The sequence below is a fragment of the Dipodomys ordii genome, unplaced genomic scaffold, assembly GCF_000151885.1.
Source record: "Dipodomys ordii isolate 6190 unplaced genomic scaffold, Dord_2.0 Scaffold168, whole genome shotgun sequence".
Lineage (NCBI taxonomy): Eukaryota > Metazoa > Chordata > Mammalia > Rodentia > Heteromyidae > Dipodomys > Dipodomys ordii.
In genome coordinates this window covers 146,493-159,105 of record NW_012267384.1, presented here as the reverse complement: position 1 = coordinate 159,105, position 12,613 = coordinate 146,493, and the positions used below count along the sequence as shown (strand labels likewise).

At 38.5% G+C, this 12,613-nt stretch overlaps 1 protein-coding gene across 2 annotated transcripts in view; it reads left to right on the top strand.

Annotated features, from left to right (window-relative positions):
* Positions 1-12,613, top strand: part of Npas3 (neuronal PAS domain protein 3) — an 883,936-nt gene that overhangs the window by 756,235 nt on the left and 115,088 nt on the right. For both annotated transcript variants that reach the window (XM_013033452.1, XM_013033453.1), the window contains exon 6: positions 1,379-1,553. In XM_013033452.1, the coding sequence (XP_012888906.1) occupies positions 1,379-1,553 (175 nt within the window). The remainder of the gene's footprint in view (positions 1-1,378; positions 1,554-12,613) is intronic.

Here is a 12,613-nt window from a genome sequence, read left to right as displayed (position 1 = left end):
TTCCTAGCTCTACCTGTTGGTTGATAGATGTGGAAGATGTGGAGGCTGTTAAGATTTTAATCAAATGGTGTCTGGGAGTAGATGTGATCATCTTATGGGGACTTAGAGTTCAGTAAGGAATAATTGCTCTGAACATTATACTCTCTGTGATAACTCACCCATTGCTGCCATCCTTCTTGGCAGGGTGAAAGGGTACAGATTCGGTGGAATTTGGAAAGATGCTGGGTATTCTACAGGAATGGGAAATGAGGTGGGAAGAGGTCTAGGTAAATATCTATCAAGAAACTTGTAACAAAGTAGAATATTCCAGCAACTTCTATAGGCCCTTCCTAGCTGGCCTGAGACCATCTCCAGATGACTGGGAAACCCATTAGTGACCCAGAGAAAGCTTTTCCTTGTCCTATTGCTAACACACCTCTCCATGCTATAATACCTACAACCCAAGTGCATTATATTAGGGGCATTACAGCTATTCTTAAAAGGAACATTAGGAAAGTTCAGATGTAAGGGTGGTCCTTATCGGCTGCTGTGCCCCCTCCCAAACAGCCAGCCACCCAGAGGGGCCATGTCTGTCAGCACTAAAATAGGCAAGGCCTCTGTTACAATAGTTTACAATCTGCCTCTATGTGGGGAGCTAGCCTCATTCAAAGAGTACACAAAACAAAACACTTCTGGAAAAAGAAAAAGAAGCCCTTGAGGAGATCTTGTTCCGTGTTATTTTATTAGATTGAAGGCAAAACAAGCTGATACCACTGGGGAAAAAATGGCTGCATCAGACCCCAGATGACCTCTTTTGCATGGAAAATTCTCCATATGCCTACAGACCTAATGGGTAATCTTTAATAAAAAATTATGCCTTTGCATATATTTGGAAGTGGCACTTCTTACAATTAAATTTACATAGAAATAAGAGGTGATGTGTAGAAATAAATCTTGGAACTCTGTATTCTTTTAAGGGAAAATATTCTTCCCTTGCTACCTCTGGCTGTTCTATAACTGTTTTTACACAAAGCCCAACTTCTCCATAAGAAAGCGGTAAAATTCAGTCAATCATCCAGCAAGTCAACCAAACAGGCAAGTCTGTATTTGGTGATGGATGGATAAAACAGCCAGATGAAAGGCAGACTGGCTTTATGTAAACGACAGTGTATAAGGGGGACAAAACTGGGGCAAAACAATTGCTAAATAAATACGTTGAGGGGAGGAGAAACAACCACAGGTTTGTTTTTTTGATTTCAGTTTGAATCTTAAAATGTTAGAAGATGAAGTCAGAGGCAGCATGGCTGCAGGGGGCTGAGCATGTTTTCATTGCTGCTCAGAATCCAAATCTGAGAAACCTGTGACAAGTCTTTCCCCACCCTTTCTCGTCCCTCTCTAGGTGGAGCTGACAGGCAGCAGCGTCTTTGACTATGTCCACCCGGGAGACCACGTGGAGATGGCAGAGCAGCTGGGCATGAAGCTCCCGCCTGGGCGTGGTCTCCTGTCGCAGGGCACCGCTGAGGATGGAGCCAGCTCAGCATCTTCCTCTTCTCAGTCCGAGACCCCTGAGCCAGGTGGGAATTTCAGCCCCAACGTGTGGGTTGGTGGGCAGGACCTTTGCTGAATGAGTGTGCTCCAGGTACCCATGTGAAGAGCCTATAAATAGGTCTCAGGGTATTTAACGATTCCACACAGCTTTCGGTTCCATGCAGTAATTAAATAAGGAAGAGATTGGAAAATAAGGAGACATTTTAATAAGTATAATCCAGAGATCTAATTTCAGTTGAACAATACACACTGAAGCCACTCTTTAGTTTCTCTTGCAGATTACGAGAGGAAAAGCTTCTCATTTGGAACGTTTGTCCTTTGATTATTACCAGGACTCAATGTAATATGTATATTTGTTATTTAGTAAAATCTACAAGAGAAGGGCATTTTAAATGTTAGCTTTCTGAGAATTAAAAGTATTAGGGATTTGCGGAAATCTTGGGTTTTCTTCCCCTCACCCCCACCCCACCATTTTTTCCCCTAAAGCATCAGAAGGTACTTGAAAGACGTGAACAGATAAATTAAGGCTAAAAAGAAAACAGAAATGGCTACATTTTCAACTGCCTTTCCACCCTCAGTATTTAATTAGATCAATTGTATGGAGGAATGAACAGAGGTGACATTCCTCATTTGGGATTCATTCCAGGACTCTTATAGACTTTGCATTCAGAATGTTCCCATTTTCATTGTGTTGTACTGATGATAATTTAAGTATTAGGGGAAAATCCATTTATAAATTAAACAAAATGACTTGATATCCATCAGTCCCCTAGTTCATCAAGCTGTTCAAACACAGGGAAGATTGGCTGGTCGGTCTGGGTCTTCCGAGAGCGCTGGTAATTAGATCTGCGAAGGATTTATTCTTTGCTGATTGGGGCTTTAAATTAATTGAAGTTCCACATTTGTGGTTTTGTCCTTTTTGTACTTTTTTAGAGGAGATATTTCATATTCTTGTGTGGTGGAGTGCTTGGCCAAGCAGCAGTGGTTTAAATGTTAATTTTTCTCATGAGAAGTTTAAGATTTTTAATGAATCAAAGACTGATGTGAAGTGCAAAGTTGTATTTGCTTGCTTAGGAAATTATTTTTTACACTCTTCCAAGATGCTTGGAATTTTTTTTACTTCATCTGTTGTTTCAAACAGATTCATATAACACTAAAGCATTTGATTAGAAAGAAAAATGGAACAACTAGTCAAGATTTATTACTAAAATAACTATACTTCCAAGAAAATATGTTTGCTCATGCAGGTGAGGAAAAAACATATTTGCCTCTTTGGGAAATATTTTAAATCCTGTTAGAACCTTGTTGAAGTTCCTTGGAGTTTCCAGAACATTCCTTATTCTCAGCATTGGTGGGCATCCTTCATTAGCCTTATGCATTAAAAACTACAAAAAATATTTAAGACTGTTCAAAGGAAAATCATTTTGTTCAGGGGGAAGTCATATTTTTAAGCCATAGCTCACTACCTGTACTGAGTAGATATGTCAGTGAGATAATTGGAACTGGTTTTCTGTCATTAGAGGGTTCAGATGTGGGCATATTTGAGAAGTAGCATGTGAAAATAGTTTTCAATTCTTTATTCTGGATCAAGCAACCGATGTTGAATCTTCATAATTCAAACATGCAGTGTGAAAATTTTAAGGTTAAAAGCCTTGGGAAAGTGGACTCTTTTTGTAGATACTTACTAATTTTTGAATGTACTGTGGGTTTGAACTCAAGGCCTGGCACATTCTAGGCTGGGCCATGTGAGCCACATTCCCAGCTCTTTTTCAGGTTGTGTTTCCCATTATACCCAGTGCTGGCATCAAATGGTAATCCTCTTCTCTACGCCGCCTAAACAGCTGGGATTACAGCTGGGATTGATCTATACTTGGCCTGTTAGTTGAACTGGAGTCGCGTTAAGATTTTTCAGGGATTGTTCTCAAACCATGATCCTCCCAATCTCTGCCTCCTTGATAGCTGGGATTACAGGCATAGTTTTTGCTCAACTTTAGAAGGATCTTTTCAGTCCTATAATCTAAATCCCAACATACCTATCTTTCTATAACAAAACCAACAGGTCCCTTTTCTACTCTCTGCTGAAACCTGATCCTGGTAGGGAGCTCACTAATGTATAAGGCTACCTCCTTCCATTGCAGTTCAAATAGAATTCACTCCTGATTTGGAACCCAACCCCTATTTTGTCATCCGAGACTACACTGCAGAATACTCCATCTTTTCTATTTTTTTATGTTTTTTATTGTGAAATTACTGTACAGAGGGTTTACAGTTACATGAGCAAGGTAATGAGTACATTTCTTATCAAGCATTGTTGCCTCCTCCGTTGTTTTTCCCCTTCCATCCCTTCCCTCCCACTTCCACAACTACCCCCCTTGCCCTCCCCCCCACCCCCGCCTAAATCGTAAAGTTTGTTGTTCAACAGTGTCTTGTACATCTCATTGTTACAATTGGTCAACCTGTATTACTCCATCCTTTCTACCATGGCTATTCGATGGTATGGTCCTAAGAGCCTTACCACCCTAGACATCCTACCTGTCTGTGCTTCAGTTTGTTGATGACTCCCTAAATATGTTTCTAGTACAAAGAAGAAAGACTGTCACCTTTCCAGCATTGCTACTGTAATTCAGTTAATGAAGCCTAAGGTTAAATTAGGTCCTAATCGAAACCAGATTACCCTGGCCATTCATACAGGGCTTGATGTCTCTCCAGATCTCTGGTGAGGGTGCCTTGTCATCTGGAAGAACCTCTAAGTTGGTTTTGCCAGGTTATCTGGCAAATGAGCAAATGCAAATAAATATTCAAATACAAGAATCAAGATAAATTTGTGCCTTTTATAAAGCATGAATAGGCATAAGCCAAGTCCAAGTGCACTACAAAAACTCAGTTCTCACTTATTATTAATTCTAGATAACAGAACCCATCTGTATTTCTAAAAAGAGAATTCCTTCAACCATCACCATCCTTCTCACCTTTACTCTTTTAACATTGAAGTATAATTGAAAGGTGCTATAAATTTATATAGCCTTCCTCTAGCCATCCTAACCAGCAAAATTGAAAAACTCTGCTGCCTATATCCCATAACAACTGGGGCTTATTAGCCACACTCACATTAGAAAGGGCTTTCTTCCTTAAGTATAGCTCTCTCCATTAGAGAGAGTCAAGCTATCTTAGCTTTAGAAGTCTGTAGTATTGGTTAGTTTCAATCTCTGGCTTAAAAAAAAAAAAGCAATTAGATTGACTGCTCAAATACTGAAAAGCAGCAGAGGGTGCTACCTTGAACGGAATATCTTCACTAATGCAGATGATCACTCCAAGGGAATTACTTAAAAAGTTCATGTCAGGCACTACATCCCAAAGCTGCTTATGTTTCTTAAAAGCTGAAAGAATTTTAACAAGATTTCCTAATTCTTAATAACACGAAGGAACATTTTTGAAGACTGTTGTTCATTGCATCATAATCTTTTAAACTCTGATAAAACACTGATTCCTTTTTTTACATACTGGTGTAATTTGGCAGGAAGAGGGATATCGATATACAGTTATTATGAAAATGAAAGAACTAGTAGGTAAGGAAATTTCCAGAAGGCCTGATGTGTTCAGTGTAGCATTACTAAATGACTGGAATCTAAATAACATTTGGCATTATAATAAAAGGAAATAAGTGACTAAACCAGACTAAGAGGCAGTGATACTGAGCTGTAATAGGAATTCTATTTCTTTGAGCTGCCAGCCCTGTGATTGTCTTGTCTTGAATAAGTCTCAAGGTAATGGGGGGAGGGAGATCCTGTTGATGTGGCAGCAAATCGAAATGAATATTTTTATATATGCACGTTTATAAATAGTTTAGTAGCTATTTCTCCTATAAAACTCTTAAGTCAAACGTTAGAAAAATAAATCGGTGGCTTTGTTTAAAGGTTCTGAAGAGTCCACTGAGTAGTAGATCTGAACATTTTGGAAAGACTTCATGCCACAATTTCTTCTCTCCCATGGGCTCCAACAGCATGGGGAGATCCATAACTTCTGAACATACTGTGCAAAAGATTCATCTTACTCCTGTAGATCTGTCTGTATTTTTTCATTACTCTTAATGATTCTGCAATCTTGGGATATTGTGTGTTAACTTCATATTTTTATAAATGTCAATACCTGGTCTTCTAAATGTTTAGGAAACAGGAAAGGTATTCTTTCAAGAAATCCTGGGGGGAACTGGATTTGTTTTTTATGAGGCTAGGACTTATTTTCCTTGAGTTGTATAGTTTTTACTTTTTCCTAGATTTTTTTCCAATTATAAAATTATTTATACTTGTGAAAAATTCAAAGACTATAACCAAGCAGGAAAAAATAACACCAAACAATACCTACTATCAAGAAAAATGCTATCCATTATGTTATACATACACACATATGTATTATGTTTTCTCTCTATAGATAGATATGAAGAGATATGTGTTTATGTGTGTGTGTGTATAGATACACACGATGTTTCTGTCTTCAAGATGAAATTTCCTATCTGTCCCCAGTGGCTGCTTCCCACTAGCTAACAATCAGCACCCGCTGTAGGGGCACTGGCAGGAATGACATACCCCGGCCCTGCTTTAGAGGGGATTCAAGGAGGGCCAGGGCTCCTTGCAGCTCGCTGAATGGGTGTGAGCACATAGAGAGAGAAATCAATAGTGCACTAGGATTTAGACAATTTAGCAAAATGTATGAGACAGGACTTTAAGTAAAGAATAACTATAGTGTGATTAACCCATGGTTGTCTAAAATACAGGTTATCATGTCTTGTCTCGGTGTTCAGGTGGAATCTAGCCTTTTTTTGTTGGTTAAACATACATAGTAGTGTCATCTCTTTGCTTGTATGCCTAGGTCCTGAATGCTTTAAAGGAAGGAAAAAGTAAAAACTAACTACTCTATGCACTAGTAAATTTTACCAACTCCTGATTCTATAGGAACAGACCAGTTTCTCTAACTTTAAATGATAAAATTAGAGAAACTAGTCACTAAGAATAACAACAACAAAAAAGAATGTAAAAGAATTCCCTGGAGATCAAATGGAATTTTGTTAAAAAAAAACTGATTGGATATAAAATACACTTGCACATTTGTGGATGAATTATTTGCCATCTGGTAAATGGTTGGGATGGATTTTTTTTTTAGATTGGTTCAGGTTTCCTATCAATGAACTGAATTTAGAATCTAAGCAAGAGAAACCATCTTACTAACCTCACAGCCAACCCCAGTCCCCAGACAATGTGACTGTATCTACAGCACTCTCTGCTGTACTGCAAATGTCAAACAGAAGGTGTAATGGATTTAATATTAGTGCTGGCCAAGGTGTTGAGGGAGCTGTTAATAATGTCACTCCAGTTATTGATCTGAAGCCTTTAAAAATCAGAGAAAAGTGAGAGATCCCCTATTGGGGAAAGGCACACAGTGGCTGGTTTTTATTGCTAATATATTTCTACATATAGAGTGGCAACTTTGGAATTATGTTATTGTCATTAATCAGTATGAGGTTTTTAGAATCATTATATGGTAAGATAGTATCATGAAGCTATTCTGAATGCCAAGTCTAGAGAATATAAAAAGGGCTTGAATTTTGGGCAATGATTACAACATTCCTACAAGTTGTCAAATGTTAGAAGGTTATTAGTACCAGATTTGTACCTGGTGACAATGTCAGACCCACTGGAAGTACAAACAGCACACCATGGAGTCACAGGGAAGGACTGTACTCTTTTTTTTTTGCCTTAGCATAATGCTGAATATAAACAGTGTAGTGAGTGAAGAGAAATGGATTTTCTTCTGGCAATGAGTATACCTTTTTAAGAAACTGCTAATCCTTCTATCTGAATAGTATTTGTATGCAATGAAATTCTCGGTTTCCATCGTCCCCAACTAATAAATGAAATTAAAATGTATAATTTATGTTGAATGTTTATCAAACTGTAAATACACATTTAATTCTGTTCCATATTCATTCAACATAAGCAAAGATAAATCCATCGGATAATGCTCTGCAGTGGTCTCTGATGGATTGAATATGAAATATCTCTGTTGGGGCCAAGGCAGTGATGGAAACGAGTTCACAGTTCTCCAAACCCACCTGAATCCTGTTCTTGGGTGCACACAGATATGGCACCTATTAGAAAGCACCCTAAATGAGAGAAAGCTTTTCATATTGCTAAGAGATCAGAGTATAAACATAACTTCTACCCAAGACTGTATATCCAAAATTATTTATTCTCATTAAATAGATCATTATTTTGAAATAAAATATAACGAATCCTTTTGCCAATCCCGAATGTGACTCACACAGCAAACAGAAGCCAATACTTGATAGGTATGTGTTGCATGTCTATAATCTCTGAACTGTGGATATGAGGATAGAAAGTTCAAGGTCAGTTATGGAAAGGTAGGAAAGGATAAAAGGAAGGAAAGAAAAAGCTAATGTTCTTTTTAGTAAGATTTTTTTTCAAAAGTGCTTTTTCTTTTCAGTGTAAAAAGTAGGCAATTTTAAATTTCATCTTTATCCCCAGCTAAGCTAAACAAAATTGCCTGGAATTTCCACAGAAGGGAAAACTCTTTTCTCCAGCTCTCTTCTGGGATTCAAGGTCTGGACACACTTATCACCTTAATTTGTGTATTCGTGGGCTTTGGTCCTTATGAGTGTCTGATGAGGACCCTTGCAAAGCAACCTTGTACTTCTAGAATCTTGCCTGAGGGAGCTAAAGAAAAATAAGATAAAATCGCTTCTTTCTAGTATTAGAGCTCTGCCCTTCCAGGCCAGTTCCCTGAATGCTCAGCTACAGCCTTAGGCATCCTCTGGGATCTAATACCTTGACCCATGAAAATCAGCAGTGGCCACTCTCTGCAGAGGAGCAGCCTCCCTTTCATTCTCTGAAAAGATGCTGGATCTCAGTGAAGTTCCAAATGCCATTCCAAACCTAACTTTCCCTTCCAAAGTTCAGATCACAGTGGCTGCAACTGTAACAAGTACAGCTTCTGTAGAAATTAATATAATTTCCAGGGACGCAGTTGTTTTGTTCAAATAATAGAAGCAAAAGCCTCTTCCTCTCAAAATACAAAATAAGGACACACAAACTGCATCTCTTGCCATGTGATTTCTTGGGATTCTAGCAGTATGAAGGCCATCACCAAATGTCCCCCCTCCATATTAGACCTCCTGACACATTGGACTGAAAACCCTTTGTACAATTGCTTAATGAAAATTTTTTAAAAAGAAAAAAAACGACCACCAGAACTACCAGCCAGAATAAATAGCTTTTTGTTAGAATACAAAATAGGTTTCCCCAGTTTACATGCAGTATTTTCCCCAAAATCTTTCATTAAGGATTTAGAAAGTCAACTTTTAAACCAAGTATTAACTTTTCTTACATATCTTGCAAGGGGATAATTTTTATTTCCATTTGCCTGTAGTAATAAGAAACATTACTTTTCACTTTCTAAAATGGAATCCAATACAAATTGTTAATGGTGACCTGCTTTACCACCTTTTAAAAAAAGTGGTTGTCTTTGTCACTGGATAATTAAAAATTACAGATTCTATAACCAATGCTTTGAACAAAACACAAACTATTTGCTATTTAATACATATCACTGCACAGAAATTCCATCCCTGTCCAAATTATACCACTCTGAATTCTTCAGCTGCACTAAACAGCAGACTTGTACAAAGGACCAGTTACCTCTCATTGACTGAGCCTTGCAGGGGGCACAGATCAGAAGAGGCAGAACTGGCTGGAAACCATTTCCACCCCTAGTGGGCAATTTACTCATGATTGCTTGGGGAAAATACTGGAAATATTGCTTCTGTGTAAACTTTGCAACTTCTTGTTGTCAACTCTTTGCCAAGCAGTTATTTCCAAGTGTAGCTTTAGCAGCAAAGCATTCTCCAGCTACTGGAATAGTGGTGGCATTACTATTCTACTTGGTGTATGCAGAGCCCCAAAACTGCTAATTACAGGAGTTAATTCACACCACATCCTTCTGAGAGAGGTCGGTATGTTATCCTTGTTCTACAGTTGGGGGTGAGGATGAGAGTTAGACATTCAAAGTGGCTTATCCCAAGCCATACAGATTACTTTTAGCAGCCAAGATTAAAGCATGTGATACAAGGTTGGAGTATGTGACAAGCCAAACAAATAGATGGAAAAAGGAGAAATTTCACACTAGTAGAAACCAAACCATTGGACTTTTCTCCAAGGAGATCCTGAAGGCCAAAGAAAAGCCTAATTATTTTCATATATTATTTTTTGAAGATGTTTTTATGTCAATAAAATATTAGTCTCAGTCAGACACTAATGGCATACAACTGTGATACCAGCCACTAAGGAGGCTGAAAACTGAAGATCAAGGTTTGAAGCCAGCCCATACAGGAAAATCCATGAGACGCACCTCTAGTTAACTACCAGAAAGCCAGAATAGGAGTTGTGGCTTAAGTGGTAGGGCACTAGCCTTGAGCAAAAAAGCTAAGAGACAGTGCTCCAATCAATACTGGCACATACATACACACAAGTCATTATTAAAAACAAAAATGTAATCATTTTCCTTGCTTTCATCCCTGCATTGAAACTCCTATGCCATAGAGAACAGAAAGTAACATCTGAATATAAAACACAGGCAAAATTCAACCAGAGTATCTTAGTCTGTGTTCACTGTATGCCTCCCTGGCCAGGAGCACAATCAAAATTGTCACTGAGTATGGGACCAGGTCTTGAATGTTTTCTCCAGCCTTTTCTTTTAAGACCCAATCTCCTAAGGCAGCCAAAAGATAGAAAAGAAGAAAGAAGAATAGTGTCCATTGGTGGTTGGACATGTCCCCCTGGAGGTGTCCATTCATGAAACACAATCAAGGTTTCTTAGGACCCTTACAACACACTGACAAATGTCTGTCGGTAAAATTAGATTGAGAAGAGATAAGAACTTCTGTCCTATCAAGCTGTAAATTATCAAGAGTAAATTTTCACTCCAGACATAGGCCTTCTTGCTAATAGAGATTTTTTTTTACAGATTTCTCAAGAAACACTGAATGAGTATCTGTCATGTGTCAAACATTACATAAAACACAGAGGAAACCAAGATGAAGCTCCCCATTCTGGGAATGGCCTTCATGAGGGGGACACGTGAGACCATTACTGCCTTGCAGGAGTGTGGTGGTGACAAGTATAGGAGCACAAGTTGGCAGAATCTTCTCAGTTGTAGCAACAAGTGTGCTCTGGCATGCCTAGATATGTTCACCAGGAGCTTATTTAATTAAATACCCCCAGACTTGCATAACACTGTCTCTGCCTCTACTTAACAGGTTCATGGGAACAATATTGCCTCTATTGAGACACATTCAGGCTCTGTAGAAGTGTCCTAAATGGGAGGTGCCCTCAATTACTCTCTCTTGTACTTCCACAGGCCAGTTCTACCAGGAATTGCAGGAAATACTAGCCTTTTTTTCCAGCATTTTCTACTCAAGGATAACTTTGTACAAATATTGTAATAATATTAATGATGTGCTCATAAACAGTTATACATCCCAGTTATAAATAGTTTACTTTTCAGCATAACTCTAAACGAACATTAGAGATGGCAAATGGTTCTCCTCACAGTGGTGTTGTCTCTGGATCTAGAATTTGGGTTCAGGCTTTTTGTTTTGAACACTTTGTTAGATAGACCAGAGATTCAGGAGCTGGATGGGACCCCTGCCTTTAGGAAATGGCTCATCGGTAGATTTACACACAGTCAGCACCCAAGATAAAAGATGAGGTTGCTCTCTTCAGTTGTGGCATAAAAATGTCAAGTAATATAGGAAATCAGAGAGAAGTTCAATGAGTGTCAGCTGGTTTGACAAGGTAGAATGACTTGTGCAGCCTGTTTAAAATCAACCTGTGAACAGAGAGGCAGAGACGGTCTTTCGGGAGGCATCAATGGAAGTGGGTGGGTGAGACGGCTGCTTTAGGAAGTTAAGAAGTGGTCTTGTCTTCCTCAGTAAAGAAAAGGGACATGCTGATCTAGGCGGGGACCAGATCGTGGAGCAGCTGAGATGCCAGCGTGAAGCATCTGGAATTGGAATGATACACTACATCTCACTCCTTTAAAAAAAAAAAAAAAGCAGTGACACAATCAAAACATTAGTTTATCACTTATCAATTTAAAACTCAAATTTAGAAAGGTCATACCATACAACTCCCCAGGAGTTCCTGAGTCTTTTATGCAACATAATTGCTCCTATGCAAGGAATGTTGTCTGTGTGCCAAGCATTCTGTGAAGCACATTATGTACACTACCTTATCCATTCCATTCAAAATACTGTGATAAAGGCACCAATTTTTTTGTTATTTTTTTGCAGACTGTTACAACGTTTAAAATAAAACATACAAAAGCCTGAATGTTAATAGATGTATTGTCCAGGATTAGAACCCAAGCAGCCTGACACAAGCCCTATTCCTCCAAGGTACATACCATCAAATCACTTGAAATAATTGTGGAGCTCCTGCCTGGGCCCAGCAGAGGGGCCAGGTGAGGGGGGGCGCACTCATCATTCTTCCCTGGCTACTACTGCCCTAACTACTTCCTTTGAATAGTCTTTCCTGTAATGTAGATAACTTACTTTCACCATACATCATACTAGATCCTTGCAGTCTGCAAAAATGTTCTGATGTGTTTAATAGAGAAAATTGGAAACAAAAGAACATTTCAGTGGCTGTTACCATAATCCAAAAGTGAATGAACAGACTTTGGCAAGAAGAAATTATTGAGAGGCCTTGCCAAGAAAAAAAATACAATGATTTAGAATTCAGATAATATTTAGAAAAAGGCGCAAAGTACCTTGAGGATAATCTTTATCTAGGAGCTTATGTTGAATACTCTAGAAATCATTCAAATCTTAAGTTTTCACATATGATTGCGATGAACAGTCCTACTTGTACCAGTCTTATCTTTTGTTAATTGGTAATAGAACCTTTAAATTTTTGAAAATTAAAAATTTATATATACTTATAGTAATGATTTTTGTTTTTACCATACTGAGGTTTAAGCACAGAGCCTTATAGTTTTCTAGGCAGGTGCTTTTGCC